Source organism: Schistocerca serialis, chromosome 5 (assembly GCF_023864345.2).
Source record: "Schistocerca serialis cubense isolate TAMUIC-IGC-003099 chromosome 5, iqSchSeri2.2, whole genome shotgun sequence".
NCBI classification, from domain to species: domain Eukaryota; kingdom Metazoa; phylum Arthropoda; class Insecta; order Orthoptera; family Acrididae; genus Schistocerca; species Schistocerca serialis.
The window spans coordinates 388,415,123-388,434,498 of NC_064642.1; the positions used below are offsets into that span (position 1 = coordinate 388,415,123).

The 19,376-nt window shown below is 37.3% G+C and overlaps 1 protein-coding gene across 1 annotated transcript in view; it reads left to right on the forward strand.

The window, feature by feature from the left end:
- LOC126480814 (syntaxin-17) overlaps positions 1-18,559 on the forward strand; it is a 38,596-nt gene extending 20,037 nt beyond the window's left edge. Inside the window, exon 5 of the mRNA XM_050104143.1 lies at positions 15,313-18,559. Coding sequence (XP_049960100.1) covers positions 15,313-15,464 — 152 coding nt within the window. The 3' untranslated portion in view covers positions 15,465-18,559. The remainder of the gene's footprint in view (positions 1-15,312) is intronic.
- Positions 18,560-19,376: the final 817 nt, after the last annotated feature.

The following is a 19,376-nucleotide window of genomic DNA, read 5'->3' on the forward strand; positions in this document are numbered from 1 at the left end:
AACCTTGCGGGATGTAAGGTCGTGGTCCACGAAACTCTTCAGCTCCTAACGTTTCGTCCAGTGCTTCGCTGGACATCTTCAGAGGGGTGTTTCTCCACCGGTGAGTCTTGCCGACTGACGGGTCGGACGTCTGAGAGCGACTTATGTATCGTAGAAAGTGGGCGTGACCAGAGTTACACGTGATATGCAGAGATAACCTTTGTCAGAGATAAAACTTAACTATCGATCGTAATCTTGTCACGGATAAAACTGTCTAGCAATTCTGTAATGCTACTGTCCAAATATCACTAAGTTTCATGGTCTCTTCTTTCCAATTAAAATTATCCCTATGTTTGTATATTTCAATTGCTTCTCTGCAAAGCCGTGGGTAATAGTTCGTCGTCGTAGATAAAATTTTTGTTTCTGAAAACTTCACTTGATGATTTCCTGGCTGAAAAGCGTGTTCTGCTACAGCCGATTTATCTGTTTTTCCTAATCGGCAAAGACTTCTGTGTTCTTTTAACCGTGTATTTACGCTTCTTTTTGTTGTTCCAACATAAACTTTACCACATGTACACGGAATTTTATATACGCCACTGGCTGATAGAGGAGCGCGTTTATCTTTTACAGACCGAAGAACATGACAAATTTTCTTCGTTGGTCTAAAAACAGGTCTAATATCATGTTTACTTAAAATCTTTCCAATCTGATCCGTTACTTTCTTTATAAAAGGGAGAGAGACTGTATTCTTCCATCGTTTTTCGGACTTGTCCTTAACCTTTTTGTTGTTTGGGTGCAGAATTCTGCTTACTTCTTTCTTTCTTTCTTTCCTTCATACTACCTAATAGATGTTCTATATGAGCCCCCTTGGCCACATACACAACATTTAAGCAGTAACTTGTTTCCCACTGTATGTTCTGTAGAACTTGTGGAATCAGCAACACAAGCATGTTAGAAGTGCGCATTTTGAGTTCTGGAATTGTTTTTGGCATTGAAGGCACATATACTAGGTCTTTCACATAGCCCCATAAAAAGAAATCTGTGGGTGTCAGATCTGCACACCTGGACGGCCAAGAGGGAAACCCAGGATCATCATGTCCAGTACAACTGATCCAGTGATTTGGAAAATATTGATTTAAACAATGTGCAGACCTCTGTACCCCATTATGGAGGTTCTCTGTCTTTCCTTGGAACCTGTATCAAGCTGTGGTATCAGTCATTGCTCAAGCATGCCAGGTAAATATTTGCTGAAACACTTAGCACAACGAACAAAAATGGACTGTGCAATTTTTATGTTGGCATCTATGAAACGTATGAACTAATAGTGTGTCATGCTGATGTTCAGTTATACACAAAGACTTTTCTATATCTAGTATTCAAATGTTGTCCCAGTTAACCTTCTCACTTATGTGGAAGGTTACTACATAACAAGAATTTCTTCCTCATAGGCTTCCAGCATTGCTATCGTACAATTTGTACAGTTGACATAATCTTCCTGTTTCAGTTTCTGTAAAATGTGAAATACATATGGTTTCATTTTCAGCCTCGTTTTGAGAATATAGCAAACTATTGTTTGTAGCATTTGTAGTTCCCTATTTGCTTTGTGTGTCAGTTTCCTTGAACTGCATTCAAACTAAAGATGAATTTTGTAACATTTTGCTCTGATAAATGTGATCAACCAGTGCATTTTGCTTTGTACAAACACCCTGTTTTTTGAAACTGGAGATGCCATCTGTGTGTATCATTAGCTTTTGGATGTACTTGATCAAGTTTCTGACAAAATCTTCTCTTCACTGGTATGACAGAACAACAGTTGTTTAATTCTACGATGCAGAATGCCTTCAGTATGCGATTCACCAGTTCCACTTAAGTCACAGAACTTTTTATTCATGCGTCACCATGCATGCACCAGGTCCCAGTTCACTGCACTTACATAGTGATTGAAATTTTGAACTTTGTTTTACATTCTCTGTAATTCTTATGATTGTATCACTGCACACTAACTACTTAAAGCCATTTGTGATTGCTGTATTCATTTTCAAGTGCCCTGTACATACACTGAATATTATGTTGAGATAAAGTTTCATTTCTTTTTTTTCAATTGGTGTTTGCTGTATTTACCATGCATCCAGTACCTTGCTACTCTGATGATTAACACATGTTTGTGAAAGGACATACAAAGCACATAGTAGCTCGCAAAAGATGTGACAACAAATATTATTCTTTTGGAGTGTTGAGGTAAAAAAGTGGGTAAAGATTAACACAAATACACTAATGTGTTATGAAGTGAAATTGCAACATAAAATTCTGGCTGTGCAACAGATTCCATAACATGAAGATAAGCAGTAGATACATATATCTGTATAATCTGACAGTTTATGGGATGTATTGATTTTTCCATAGGAATACACTAAAATATGTATTCAGATTACAAACTCATAAGGACCCTATGATGATTCTGTAAGCTCTTGTATTTTTAGAAGCAAGGATCATAGTAATCATATTTTGAAATTTCTGTTTCAACTTGCTTATTCCATTTGTACAAACTGACTTAGTTATCACATAATTGTTCACAAGAGAAAAATAGTTGATTGAAATTACCTTCTGATATTGAATTGCACAGACAATTTGAGTAATGTCTGTTGCCTGTCCTATGGAATTGACTGGAGAAGTTTGTGTGATTGAAGGGAAATCTTTGTTTAACGTATTTGATATCGTACCTCCTGCCCAGCCTGTAAACAAAAATCTTGTATGTTTTTATGGAAAGTGTGTGTATGTGGGGGGAGGGGGGGGGGGGGCAGATAGTAGTTTATAGTTCTGGTACCCTTGTCTCATCTTTTTTCTTTCCACTCTACTTTCCACATGTTATATGCCCTCACTTTTAGTACTTCAGGGACTTGGCCGGATGTACTGGAATGGGGGATAAGCAGTTGTCCATTGTGTGTTGCATCCTTTTTCCATGAGATCCACATTCTCTCTCTCTCTCTCTCTCTCTCTTTCTCTTTCTCTCTGTTTTTTTTTTTTTTTTTTTTTTTTTTTTTTCCCCCGAATGTCCGTCATTGTTCTGCAGCCGGAGCATATACACCCTAGTTCAGCATGTGTGTAGCATCACTCTGAATCCAACTTGTCTCCTACTTGTGTCTTGCGAGTATCCTTTGACGCCTATATGTGAAGCATCAGACACTGACGAGACATTATTAACAGAAAAAAGTCATACTATGTCACAGTAATGGCCAGATGTGATAATTGTCACGATCTAAGGAAGGGTGTTATCACATCTGGCCATTACTGTGACATAGTATGATTTTTTTGTTAATATGTTGTCAGTGTTTGATGCTTCACATATAGGGTCAAAGGATATCGCAAGACACAAGTAGAAGACAAAGTTGGATTCCAGAGTGATGGCTCACATGCTGAACTAGGGTGTATATGCTCCGGGAGAACTGAGGAATTCGGGGGAAAAAAAAAAAAAAAAAAAAAAAAAAAAAAAAAAAAAAAAAAAAACGGGAATTTTTTCATCCAGGAAATACCTGGGAATTTTTTAGGATTCTGGGAATTTTTCATTATTTTAATTTTCAGCTAAATTTCTGTAAGTTTGACTGATAAGAACTGATGCTCTAAGAATATCACTTTAGCCCACTACTGCAGAATAATACTGCAGCAATACAATATAAATGAGATAAAAACACCAAAATAAAGCTTAAGTTGCAAAGAAAATGTGCTATTTATAACAACAAAATACAGTGCAAAGGCTTTAGGACGAAGACTATGCAGTAATTTGTAACAACAAACTGGTTTCAATGAGCGTGAAGTCACAACTGTTTACATTTGTAACAGGCTGTGGGAAAATATTTGCAAATGATAGTTTGAAAAGCATTACTTTCAAAATAAATTTTCTTTTACACAAGATGAATCATGTTACGTGTGAGAATGAGCGATGAAGTTCTTAAATCATGGAGCATTTGACTCTTTGAAACCCTAATGCTTTGAGGACCAGCCATTTAGAAATATTTCAATCCCAGAAGACCAGCCATTTATGGCATCATTTAAAATTTTACTGGTAAAAAATATAAAGGGTAACACAGACTAAAAAAGACCAGGATTCAATGTTAGTTTTTCATATTTATTTTATTTCTTTCATTCATTCCAAAGTATGCAATATTGATGGCAAAAAGTGATTATCCTTCAAAGAAAATGCAAGGTAAAGTTCTTGAGCAATGTCATACGTAATCGGATTTTCGGTGGAAAAGTCGAAGTGCTCGACAGAACATGTATTCAACCAGGTAATGCACAAAATTTTCGGTTCCCATCAGTGAAATCTACAATTGTGCTTTTAGAAATATTCAGCTGCTGCAATTTCAGCTATGCTCTTAGGATCCTGTGTAGCCACACACTCGAAGGAAAAAAGCAAAAAACTTTCTACGACCAATGAAAGCTTAACCTTTCTTGGTGAAAAATATCATCTTGTAGTCATATTTCACTGCCAGGCCACTCGGAGCACTACTACAGTCACTGTTCCTGTATCGGTTACATGGACATCGCACTTCTTATATTATGGTGTTGTGTGTGTGGAAACTACCCTGCTATATTTGGTGAATTTGTATTTATACTTTTGTAATACCAAAATATGTAGGGTTCATGTTGCTGCACATTAATCTTTCCACTATGTGGCGATTTCCCTCATTGTGCTCTGCTCTTTGCCATCGTAGCCAGTGGTCTTGTCCCCTTATCTGCTCCTCTACTTTTCTTCTTCCCCACAAGTTAAGTAGTTTAATTGCAGCCACAAAAGATGGTTAGATGTTAGCCATATACCTCCAGGAACCTCCAAGTCCTTGTGGGATGTATATCACAAAGAATCACTGCAATATTGTGTTCTGAAAGTGGAATAAAACCCTGGTTAGCAGGTGATCATAACATTTTGCCTCATCAGTAATTTATGTTTCTACTTGTGTTTTTTCATGGTATCTTACATGAACTACATCAACTGTCCTCTTCTTGGACAATTGAATGTTAAGAGGTTTTATGAATCTACTTGTATGTTGTTGTGTAATTGTATAACCGCAGTGAGGATATACTGTTTTGTATTCTTTTCTTTTTTTCGTCTGCAGTGATATTGGTAGCTAATTTTCTCCTGGAAATATAAGCTTTTTTTAAAAAATACAAACCACCTAAGAGGAAAAGTATTTCTGTGCATTCTCTCTCTCTCCCAGGAATGTTGATTGCACCTACACCATGTTTAACAAGCCAAAAAAACTCTGTAAAGAATGGCTAAATATGATTGGAGTAATGGCTGTAACAGAATTACTATCAAACAGAGGAAAGTTCAGGTTGGAATATCAACAATATAATGAAAGCATAGGTTGCTGTTCACTGTAAAGATGACACAACAAGTTGCAGACGGGCACAACAAAAATACTATTACACATTGAGCCTTTTTCAGAAAGGAAAATATACACACACATTCACACAAGCAAGCACACCTCAGGCACACGTAACTGCTGCCTTTGGTCACTCTGGTCAGAATGCATTGGTGTCACATCATACGGAAGCAGCAGTATGGAGTGGGTGGGTAACGAGGGGAAGGGATAGCAGGGTACAGGTGGGGAGGGGGAAAGGACCTATCACTGCCTGATGGAGCATGCAGGACTAGATACTAGCTGTCAGTTTTGGGGATAATCAGTGATCTTGATTGAGCTGTGTAACTCAGCTTCATTGCATTTTCTCCATCTGAAATGATGTTCCGGTCAACTTAAAGTTTGTCACACTGTCTTTGTGGAGTTAATCTAATAGATAACCTAACTGAAACAGTCAAAATACAAGCTTGTTTATTGCATTGCAAACTGACAGAGACTGGTATGAGTTTAGCACCTGAAACATGACATAGGACTGATGGTACCAAGGCGGTTGCCATTGCTCCTTATGTAGCTTCCACCAATAGCAAAATGATATTGTACATTGTTTCAATCACACTTGCTGGAGTTTAGAATTAAGATTTCGGTGCTTTTACAAAACTGATTATGGAATGTGATTTTACAGATCATTGCAAAGTTTTTGAGTCAGTTACTGTGTTAAATATTACAATGTTATGACCAAAGTCCCCCTCCCCCCTCCCTCCCCCATGAACCATGGACCTTGCCGCTGGTGGGGAGGCTTCCGTGCCTCAGCGATACAGATGGCCGTACCGTAGGTGCAACCACAACGGAGGGGTATCTGTTGAGAGGCCAGACAAACGTGTGGTTCCTGGAGAGGGGCAGCAGCCTTTTCAGTAGTTGCAGGGGCAGCAATCTGGATGATTGACTGATCTGGCCTTGTAACAATAACCAAAACGACCTTGCTGTGCTGGTACTGCGAACAGCTGAAAGCAAGGGGAACCTACAGCCGTAATTTTTCCCGAGGGCATGCAGCTTTACTGTATGGTTAAATGATGATGGCGTCCTCTTGGGTAAAATATTCTGGAGGTAAAATAGTCCAACATTCGGATCTCCGGGCGGGGACTACTCAAGAGGACGTTGTTATCGTGAGAAAGAAAACTGGCATTCTACGGATCGGAGCGTGGAATGTCGGATCCCTTAATCGAACAGGTAGGTTAGAAAATTTAAAAAGGGAAATGGATAGGTTAAAGTTAGATATAGTGGGAATTAGTGAAGTTCGGTGGCAGGGGGAACAAGACTTTTGGTCAGGTGAATACAGGGTTATTAATACAAAATCAAACAGGGGTAATGCAGGAGTAGGTTTAATAATGAATAAAAAAAATAGGAGTGCAGGTAAGCCACTACAAACAGCATAGTGAACACATTATTGTGGCCAAAATAGACATGAAGCCCACGCCTACTACAGTAGTACAGGTTTATATGCCAACTAGTTCTGCAGATGACGAAGTAATTGATGAAATGTATGATGAGATGAAAGAAATTATTCAGATAGTGAAGGGAGACAAAAATTTAATAGTCATGGGTGACTGGAATTCGAGTGTAGGAAAAGGGAGAGAAGGAAACATAGTAGGTGAATATGGATTGGGGGTAAGAAATGAAAGAGGAAGCCGTCTGTTAGAATTTTGCACAGAGCATACATGGAAGAATCCCGGAGATACTAAAAGGTATCAGATAGATTATATAATGGTAAGACAGAGATTTAGGAACCAGGTTTTAAATTGTAAGACATTTCCATGGGCAGATGTGGACTCTGACCACAATCTGTTGGTTATGAACTGCAGATTAAAATTGAAAAAACTGCAAAAAGGTGGGAATTTAAGGAGATGGGACCTGGATAAACTGACTAAACCAGAGGTTGTGCAGAGTTTCAGGGAGAGCATAAGGGAACAATTGACAGCAGTGGGGGAAAGAAGTACAGTAGAAGAAGAATGGGCAGCTCTGAGGGATGAAGTAGTGAAGGCAGCAGAGGAACAAGTAGGTAAAAAGACAAGGGCTAGTAGAAATCCTTGGGTAACAGAAGAAATATTGAATTTAATTGATGAAAGGAGGAAACATAAAAACGCAGTAAATGAAGCAGGCAAAAAGGAATACAAACGTTTGAAAAATGAGATCGACAGGAAGTGCAAAATGGCTAAGCAGGGATTGTTAGAGGACAAATGTAAGGATGTAGAGGCTTATCTCACTAGGGGTAAGATATATACTGCCTACAGGAAAACTAGAGAGACCTTTGGAGAAAAGAGAACCACTTGTATGAATATCAGGAGCTCAGATGGAAACCCAGTCCTAACCAAAGAAGGGAAAGCAGAAAGGCGGAAGGAGTATATAGAGGGTCTATACAAGGGCGATGTACTTGAGGACAATAGTATAGAAATGGAAGAGAATGTAGATGAAGATGAAATGGGAGATACGATACTGCGTGAAGAGTTTGACAGAGCACTGAAAGACCTGAGCCGAAAGAAGGCCCCAGGAGTAGACAACATTCCATTAGAACTACTGACGGCCTTGGGAGAGCCAGTCCTGACAAAACTGTACCATCTGGTGAGCAAGATGTATGAGAACAGGCGAAGTACCCTCAGACTTCAAGAAGAATATAATAATTCCAATCCCAAAGAAAGCAGGTGTTGACAAATGTGAAAACTATCAGTTTAATAAGTTACAGCTGCAAAATACTAACGCGAATTCTTTACAGACGAATGGAAAAACTGGTAGAAGCTGACCTCGGGGAAGATCAGTTTGGATTCCGTAGAAATATTGGAACACGTGAGGCAATACTGACCTTACGACTTATCTGAGAAGAAAGATTAAGGAAAGGCAAACCTACGTTTCTAGCATTTGTAGACTTAGAGGCAGCTTTTGACAATGTTGACTGGAATACTCTCTTTCAAATTATAAATGTGGCAGGGGTAAAATACAGGGAGCAATAGGCTATTTACAATTTGTACAGTAACCAGATGGCAGTTATAAGAGTCGAGGGGCATGAAAGGGAAGCAGCGGTTGGGAAGGGAGTGAGGCAGGGTTGTAACCTCTCCCCAATGTTATTCAATCTGTATATTGAGCAAGCAGTAAAGGAAACAAACGAAAAATTCGGAGTAGGTATTAAAATCCATGGAGAAGAAACAAAAACTTTGAGGTTCGCCGATGACATTGTAATTCTGTCAGAGACAGCAAAGGACTTGGAAGAGCAGTTGAACAGAATGGACAGTGTCTTGAAAGGAGGATATAAGATGAACATCAACAAAAGCAAAATGAGGATAATGGAATGTAGTCGAATTAAGTCGGGTGATGCTGAGGGAATTAGATTAGGAAATGAGACACTTAAAGTAGTAAAGGAGTTTTGCTATTTGGGGAGCAAAATAACTGATGATGGTCGAAGTAGAGAAGATATAAAATATAGACTGGCAATGGCAAGGAAAGCGTTTCTGAAGAAGAGAAATTTGTTAACATCGAGTATAGATTTAAGTGTCAGGAAGTCGTTTCTGAAAGTATTTGTGTGGAGTGTAGCCATCTATGGAAGTGAAACATGGACAATAAATAGTTTGGACAGGCAGAGAATAGAAGCTTTCGAAATGTGGTGCTACAGAAGAATGCTGAAGATTAGATGGGTAGATCACATAACTAATGAGGAAGTATTGAATAGAATTGGGGATAAGAGGAGTTTGTGGCACAACTTGAAGAGAAGAAGGGACCGGTTGGTAGGACATGTTCTGAGGCACCAAGGGATCACAAATTTAGCATTGGAGTGCAGCATGGAGGGTAAAAATCGTAGGGGGAGACCAAGAGATGAAGACACTAAGCAGATTCAAAAGGATGTAGGTTGCCGTAGGTACTGGGAGATGAAGGAACTTGCACAGGTTAGGGTAGCATTGAGAGCTGCATCAAACCAGTCTCAGGACTGAAGACCACAACAACAACAACAACAACATGATCAAATTATGTGTAATATGTATTCGTAACTAGGTTTAATTATTTTCATTTGTAGTTTTATAAATACAGATTGGTTTTTGTTCCTGTGACTTTACAATTGGCTGCACTATAATTACTGCCATGAATTTTTGAGTGGTAAATTGGACTTTTGTTGACATTGACTTTGACATATTTTTAGTTTGTTGTTTGATATCTTTATAAATTAATTATATTTCATCTTAATTGATCTTGATACATCTCAGGTTGACTTATTTTCAATCCAATAATGTTAGAATACAAGCTCTTTCATTTACGTAACTTCATGACCTAGTATAAAATACTTACTTATTGTCATAACCCCCCTCCCTTTCCAAAGTATCACACAACATAAGAATTATTGGTGAGACTTTGACTCAGTATGCATACCTTAGAATAGGAGTTGCGTTATACAAAATGATCGAAGTGCCTGTAATACAAGATATCTTGTATAAAGAAGAGTTTTAACATATATACATATCATGACATAGATTATTCATGATTATTTATTTTTCACAAATGCTGAAGCATGTCCTTTCTCCAATCCATCAATTCACAGGCTGAATCAAACTCACATATATGAAGTGTCATCATAAGGTATCTCACTTCTCCTCAGTTCCATTCATATCCTTTGCCTTGCTCTTGAATGACACGCTCCATTACTAAGAGTTCAGTCGTAACACAACTACAGAAAATGTATAAATTTTCCGATGATTGGTGCATGATTTAGGCTTACAGTTATGAATACCATACAATTAAATTTGAAATGTTTTAGGTGATTATATTATTATCTAGCACAGATAAATGGCAAAACACTATCATATATGTGTTTTGTTCTAGTATTGGGGATTTATGTTGAGTATGTGGAGGCAAAGTTTATTAGATAAAGTGCTAACCAAATGTTTTACTAATTTAAATCAGTTCTGATATTTTGCTAATTCATCTAATAGCATTCATGTGTAATAGCATAGGTAAATCACTTCAAAATGTATGAAGTATTCGTTTATTATATAAATGTCATGTACATGACCTAGCAACGCCTTCCACACACAACACATTTCCAGGAAAATCATGTTTTTAAAATTACAATAGCTATTTTTTCAACTAGGAAATATTTGAGTTGTAGTTACTCTTCATGGAATGTGAGTAGTTTTATTATTATAAAATAATCTTCAGAACGGTCATTCATTCAAATAAATGTCATAAGTATCAAGGTGTATTTTCAGTAACTGCAAACACCTCAGATTATTCAAGAATGGTTTTATAGTATAATGTTCCTTTGATGGCATTTTTGTTGTATAATGTTCCTTTGATGGCATTACATTAGATTCATCAGTATCAGTTAGCACAGGTTCTGTCTCTCTTTGACAACAGGTTCCTCTTATCACTTTTTGGTGTGGTTAGACACTTACAATACAAATAGTTTCAGGTAAGGTAATCAAATAGACATCTTATTTTGTCGAAAATTGATGGTTTTCCGTGTTATATAAGTAGTTTCAGGTGTATCATTAGCTGTATGCGCATATAAATTAAATCATAAATCAGTCCTACTGCACTTAGTGTAGACTTACATTACTATTGCTTCCACAATAGTACTGATCAATAATAATATCTCTTTTTGCTTTGTATAACTTTGTAAGTGTAGTAAGACTGTTTTATACAAGTTGATTTTGCGTTTTGTTTCTTTCATCTGTTCACATTGGAACCAGCAAGGGTTGGTGTGATACAAAAAGAGGAAAACTTCCACAGAGACTCTTCGTTACATGTTGATGCGTTAATTATTCATTTCGAGATTGACATAATTTATTTCAAGATGGACATTTTTTCATTTCATTTAATAAATTTCACAATAAGTGGTAATATGAGTATTGATGTAGCATTATAATCATATAGTGAATGTCTTTTGTAGGATAAATGTATCATTATTTACATTAATATAATAGAAGGAAACATTCCACATGGGAAAAATTATATATAAAAACAAAGATGAGGTGACTTACCGAACGAAAGCGCTGGCAGGTCGATAGACACACAAACAAACACAAACATACACACAAAATTCAAGCTTTCGCAACAAACTGTTGCCTCATCAGGAAAGAGGGAAGGAGAGGGGAAGACGAAAGGAAGTGGGTTTTAAGGGAGAGGGTAAGGAGTCATTCCAATCCCGGGAGCGGAAAGACTTACCTTAGGGGGAAAAAAGGACAGGTATACACTCGCACACGCACATATCCATCCACACATACAGACACAAGCAGACAGAAATTCCCACAGAGATTTAGGGACCAGGTTTTAAATTTTAAGACATTTCCAGGGGCAGATGTGGACTCTGACCACAATCTATTGGTTATGAACTGTAGATTAAAACTGAAGAAACTGCAAAAAGGTGGGAATTTAAGGAGATGGGACCTGGATAAACTGACTAAACCAGAGGTTGTACAGAGTTTCAGGCAGAGCATAAGGGAACAATTGACAGGAATGGGGGAAAGAAATACAGTAGAAGAAGAATGGTTAGCTTTGAGGGATGAAGTAGTGGAGGCAGCAGAGGATCAAGTAGGTAAAAAGACGAGGGCTAGTAGAAATCCTTGGGTAACAGAAGAAATATTGAATTTAATTGATGCAAGGAGAAATATAAAAATGCAGTAAATGAAGCAGGCAAAAAGGAATACAAACGTCTCAAAATTGAGATCGACAGGAAATGCAAAATGGCTGAGCAGGGATGGCTAGAGGACAAATGTAAGGATGTGGAGGCTTATCTCACTAGGGGTAATATAGATACTGCCTACAGGAAACTTAAAGAGACCTTTGGAGAAAAGAGAACCACTTGTATGAATATCAAGAGCTCAGATGGAAACCCAGTTTAGAACTGGGGAAAACAGACAGGTGGAAGGAGTATATAGAGGGTCTATGCAAGGGCGATGTACTTGAGGACAATGTTATGGAAATGGAAGAGGATGTAGATGAATATGAAATGGGAGATACGATACTGCGTGAAGAGTTTGACAGAGCAGTGAAGGACCTAAGTCGAAACAAGTCCCCGGGAGTAGACAACATTCCATTGGAACTACTGACGGCCAGTCCTGACATAACCCTACCATCCGGTGAGCAAGATGTACGAGACAGGCAAAATACCCTCAGACTTCAAGACTTTAATAATTCCAGTCCCAAAGAAAGCAGGTGTTGACAGATGTGAAAATTACATAACTATTAGTTTAATAAGTCACGGCTGCAAAATACTAAACGCGAATTATTTACAGACAAATGGAAAAACTGATAGAAGCTGACGTCGGGGAAGATCAGTTTGGATTCCGTAGAAATATTGGAACACATGAGGCAGTACTGACCCTACAACTCATCTTAGTAAATAGATTAAGGAAAAGCAAACCTATGTTTCTAGCATTTGTAGACTTTGAGAAAGATTTTGACAATGTTGACTGGAATACTCTCTTTCAAATGCCAAAGGTGGCAGGGGTAAAATACAGGGAGCGAAAGGCTATTTACAATTTGTACAGAAACCAGATGGCAGTTATGAGTCGAGACACATGAAAGGGAAGCAGTGGTTGGGATGGGTGTGAGACAGGGTTGTAACCTCTCCCTGATGTTATTCAATCTGTATATTGAGCAAGCAGTAAAGGAAACAAAAGAAAAATTCGGAGTAGGTATTAAAATCCATGGAGAAGAAATAAAAATTTTGAGGTTCGCCTATGACATTGTAATTCTGTCAGAGACAGCAAAGGACTTGGAAGAGCAGTTGAATGGAATGGACAGTGTCTTGAAAGGAGGATATAAGATGAACATCAACAAAAGCAAAACGAGGATAATGGAATGTACTTGATTTAAGTCGGGTGATGGTGAGGGAATTGGATTAGGAAATGAGACACTTAAATTGGTAAAGGAGTTATGCTATTTGGGGAGCAAAATAACTGATGGTGGTCGAAGTAGAGAGGCTATAAAAGGTAGACTGGCAATGGCAAGGAAAGCGTTTCTGAAGAAGAGAAATTTGTTAACATCGAGTATAGATATAAGTGTCAGGAAGTCGTTTCTGAAAGTATTTGTGTGGAGTGTAGCCATCTATGGAAGTGAAACATGGACAATAAATAGTTTGGACAGGCAGAGAATAGAAGCTTTCGAAATGTGATGCTACAGAAGAATGCTGAAGATTAGATGGGTAGATCACATAACTAATGAGGAGGTATTGAATAGAATTGGGGAGAAGAGGAGTTTGTGGCACAACTTGACGAGAAGAAGGGACTGGTTGGTAGGACATGTTCTGAGGCATCAAGGGATCACCAATTTAGTATCGGAGGGCAGCATGGATGGGAAAAATCGTAGAGGGAGACCAAGAGATGAATACAGTAAGCAGATTCAGAAGGATGTAGATTGCAGTAGCTACTGGGAGATGAAGAAGCTTGCACAGGATATAGTAGCAAGGAGGGCTGCATCAAACCAGTCTCAGGACTGAAGACCACAACAACATCAACAACAGTGAACTGCAAATCACATTTTAATTTTTTACAAATACAGGAGGAGGATTAGGAAAATATAACTTATATATATAGTTTTCAAATAATTTCATCCTGGTAATGCAATGAACCTTCAGATGATACAAAGCAATCTCTAAATTCATTTTTGATTCCCTGCACTTCATTTAGAGACTCCTTGGTACGCTTTGTAGCCATAGAAGTTTTGATTTTTTTTAGTTCTAATCTCCACGTACATGTATAAAGTTGCCATCAGAATCTTCCTTGTCAAAAATGCCATGTGGAGTGCAAGTTATTTTTGAATGACATCAGAGGGAAAAAAAAAAAAACAAAAAAAAAAAAAAAAAAAAAAAAAAAAATAGGCACTTGCAATAATCACATTTTCCACTTTACTGGGATGTAGTGCAATAGGTTTCAGTAGCATCCAAAATTTTGTGAGCCATGTTCCAAAAATATTTTCAATAATGCGGCATGCACGACTTAGGTGATAATTGAATATTCTGTCAGTGTGTAACAGGTGGAATGCATCATCTGCTACAAATTTGAATGGCACGGAGTTTTCTCTCCCTGGCAATGGGGTGGGCTGAGGCAAACTCAGTGTTCCATTATTTATTTTTCATGTAACACTGTATATTTAAATACTATGTCATTGAAATTCTTCCTTAACACCCCACATCCAAACATATGAAATTGTAGTTGGCATCAGCTACAGCAATCAGAAAATGCTGAAGAATTTCTTGTAATTAGAAAATATACTTCCGCTGTGTGCTGAAACCAAAATCTATAGTTTTTCTGTAAGTAAAAGCGAAACAGACAGATGTGTGTAGGCTAGTTCCCAAGTGATTTTGAGCAAAGCTGCCCTATGTAATGTCGACAAGACTCTTTGCTGTGGCCTTGTCCCTGAACAGATATGAGGCATTGAATCAGGGCAGCCCCACAACAAAGATCTTCAACATTGTTGTGGTGTGATCTCGGCTTTACAAAAATACACGATTTCAACCATTTAATGATTCAATGAAGTCAGTTGCTGCTGGAAAATGCCCAAGTCTTGCAAGTAGTGACCAGAATTCATTTTCCGTGCTCACACAAGAAGAAAGAGAGATTTACAGTAATTCACCTTGGCATAACTCTTCTTTCCCTCCACACCTTTTATGAAACATGAGGTATGTGTATGTGTCAGTAATTTTTTTCCCCCCTTGTGTTGAATATTTACATACATTACCAACTTCCCTCAGCTTCTTTAGTCAACAGCTCTCAGAAGTCTTGGTTGTACCTGATAATGTTTTAAACTGTGGGCTTGTTCCATAGTATGATATATATGTAATTGTATTGACAGATTATTGTGATGGGTGACATCGAGAAAGTGTTGAACATTAGAAAAAGAATGCAAGTCTGACAGAAATTTGTTGAATTTAGCGTCAATATTGTAGTAGTGTGTAGCTATACAAAACAGTATAATACAAACTTTTTTCCTTCTTCTTCAGGTTACACTGGTGGGCGATTTTTGAAAAAGAAGGAAGAAGCCCTTGCAAAGTCTGATATTGAACTACCTACAGTGCGGTCTCCACCACCGACCATGAAAACCTCTGTTTCATTGCCACTTATTACTAATCGTCCTGGTGACCTGTCATCCTGATGTTGTCTGCTGTAGCACTTCTTCAGTGCTACTTAAATATTTTCCCAGCCTCTCTGAGAGACATTTTTGAAAGTGACAACTTATTTTGATGCAAGAGATTGCTACTTTTCTCTGTGCTTAATGGTTCTGCTGCACAAATGTTATAGGGCCAAGATGTGATTTTTGAAATTTGTAAAGAGAGTGTGCACATGTGATGGAGTTCTGTTACTTGTACCTGGTAATGAAACTAGTCTCAAGAATTGTTGTGCTACAATTTATGTAAATACTTATATGATACTAAGGTTGCATTCATCATCGATGAATAAGTATCATGATGTGAGATTAAAAAAAAAAAAACCTGTTCTTCATATCTTGAAATGATTGAGTGAGGACTCGCTGCAGTGGAAACGGTACAGTTAACTATGCTGAAATCTCTCTCTCTCTCTCTCTCTCTCTCTCTCTCTCTCTCTCTCTCTCTCTCTCTCTGATCTGTTCTTTTTTCTTTCTCATTGAAACATAATGTAAATGAACCAAGTGTATCCTAAAAAACATTGCAGTTTTAGAAAGTGAAAGATTTACTCCAATTCATTACCAGCTTCTGTGCACAAGAACCGTTTGAGACAAAACAGTATTTCCTATTCTCCAATCTGCAACAGTTTGCAAGAAATCCTATCTCTTAAGTCAGAGGAACTCTGTGAAAGGGAAGACACTAAAAAAAGATCTTTCACATAATCCAGCTAAAAGAAATCACATGGGGTAACATCTATTCATCTCATAAGCCTAGGGAGTGTAGTGACACAATCCCAAAAATACTCAAACATGTAATAAAGTGGTGTATGTCATTATTCCCAATAGGTGGAGGCAGGCGAGAGAATTGTCTCTGTTGTTCATGCCGTGTCCTGTATCTAGACAGTAATCAGCAAAAGTAAAAGTAAATTTTTTGTCCGATCTAGTCTGGTGTGACATCTATGTTTGTTGCATCTGTCATGTGGTTTGATGCCTGTTGGTCAAAATACGTGAAAAATCTACTTTTTTAAAACATGTTTGATTCTTGCTTGTGACACACATGGTTGTGTTATGCTTTTATCTTTGTACGTGAGTGACAAAGACAGCTCTAAATGCTGAAATATTTTGAAAAATATGCATTTTGTAAAAATGTTGTCCACAAATACAGTTGTTTGTATCAAATTGGGTCATAGGATGACAGTATCTGTTTCCTCGTATGTGATGCTGGCATTGGTGAGAAACAGGCATTCACTGTATTTATTCCTTTCTTTTCAGGCAAATTTAAAATTAAAATCATGCTTTCTACGTATATAGGGTTCATTTAATTTCTTTTCTTTGATACTTGATAATTGGTTTTGGATCCAGCAAAAACTAAATTTATGTAGATTTATTGAATTGTATACTGCTGTGTTCATTCTGGAATAAGATCAGTGACAAATAAAACACAAATTGTTGTCTTAAATATTTTCTCAGCTGTTCAATATGCAGATACCATGGGCTGAATGTCCTAAGATCTCACATCGTGGGGAAGTTGCTGATGAAGACTATGTTGTGTGACAGCAGATGATGGTTTTTACGTAGACATGGGCTTTTCCAACTTGCGATTTGAAATGTGATGACAGCTACAAGCTATAATTTTTTCAAACCGCTAGAAAGAGAACTTGGGCTTAACGGTACATCTTAATTCAAGGATACAGCTTGACAAAGAGGGTTTCCATGAAACACTGTGCAGTAGTGAACTCTCATCTCAGAACCTATACATTAAGTGCTCCATGGAAGAAAATAATCTAAAAGTAAGCACTCTATGAGACCAGAATGATATGGATCCTGCATCCAAGCATGGAGATCAGAAGATATTTGTGTTCTCTGACACCAGTATTTATACACATTAGTTACACTCTATCTGTGCTTCAAATACTAGTAAATTCGAACCTTTTCTCTATCTCACATGTGGAAAGATGAAGATATCCCAGAAAATCAGTACTTATCCCAGTAGTCACATAAACACTGGTGGTGTAGCAAGCCTCATCCTAAACACTGTGTTGCCTGAAAAGAGGTGCAGTCATTCATTTCTTAATAACACACCAATCTACCAACCTGCTTCACCATCAAGGACAGATTTTTAACCTAACCCAGATACAAATACTAAATGGTGCAGTTTTCTATTTCCATTAGAGTTCTTATCCTACGGCATGTCTATGTCTCTCACTTTTGAGGTGCTTATTTCCTGTCACTCCTCTTACTTCTCACCATTCAGTCAAATGCTCAGAATTTTGACCACCAGCTTAGAAACATTTCATTATTGTTCATTTAAATGATGCTACACAGTGCACAAATGTGCTTGCATTAATCTCCATGTAAGCTTTTAAAATTTCAGTGTTTTTAAATGTGTTCTGAATGAAAAGGTATTTGTTTTACTCTGTAGAATCTAAATTTGTGATAAGAAATGTGTGTTATAATTTTAAAAAATAAGTCAGTTTTGCCTCAAAGTTGCCTGTAATTTGTTTTCAACTGGATGATCACTTAATTCTTGTAAATGTAAATGGTTGCTAGACCGTAACCACTAAATGTGATTTCGCAAACTGAAGCAGGTGAAAAGGTGTCTGTGCACACATCACCAACTTATCAAGTTGTGCTGCTACACAGTGGAGTGGTATAACAGCCACGTCAGTCTAATCAGTCATAATTTCCACAACTGCTCTAGCATAATTTCTTGTTTGCAGAGACATTCAATTGCATTCTTAGCCATGAAAAATACTTGTAATTCTAATATTCTTTTGTGTACACCTGGTAAAGCTGTATGACTGTTTCCTCTTTTTCCTTTGGAATAGCAAAAGCACTGATTACATTTAGTTTTATTAGCTTGGACCAGTAACTTGTTTTAGTTTAATTTGAAGGTCAGAATAAGGAGCTATCTTCAACAGAAGCACATCTTTTTATGTACTCAAGGCTGTGATGGTTTGTGCTTGTAAATAGTTTTTAAACCCATGACCATGTTGAGTTAGAGCTTTGGTTTGTGTTTGTAATTTCATAGTTGGTCTAAAATATCCCCATTTTTAAAAACAGCAAGAACAAAAAGCCAATAAAAATGGACTATGGTATTAAAGTTATTTATGTTGCTTCATTTATCTCCCTACACTCTGCTCTTTAATGTGGATGTAATGTATTTTAAAATTTTGACTTTGATGTATAACGTTCACAAACTAGTACACCCTTTAATATTTTTTGGACATCCATAGTGCATAGGGTATGTGGGAGTAAAAGCATGGTTGGTTTTACTAAATATTTAAGAGAAACATGCAACAATATTATATTAATTACACCTGCAACATCTAGTTTGACATCTTGGAAATATTGCATAAAAGTTTCAGTGCCATCCAACAATTATTAGAGGAGTAATAAAAGTTTTCAAAAACAGAAAAAAACTATGCCTACTCGGTTACTCCATGCGGTGGGGTAAAGGTACGTAAGCCTGTGGTAAGGGTGTGCAATGTGACTTCTACACCCAAATACAAAAGATAAAAAGTGTTGCAAATAAATACATAGAGAAACAAATTAGGAACTCTTTATTTTCTTTAAAAAAAATCACATGAACATTATTATAATTAAGAACAGCATGTTATGCATTGCAATTTCAAAATTCAAACTACTTGACTAGCGAGAGCTACTGCACCTAACTTTGAATACTGACATTACGAAAATAGGCAGTGAAACAAAATACATACTGCTCTTGTAGAACAGTGGAAAGTAACAGAAAAGAGCCATTTAACAATTAAGATACTTTTAACATGATGATGTAGAAATGGGGGAACTGGAAAGATTTGAGGTTGCCTATCCAAACTTGCATTTGAACAACAATTTCAGTAAATTTGTAAGCCGGGCAGATTGTATGTAAAGCTAATTGTATTTGCAAATCTCCCAGAGCAT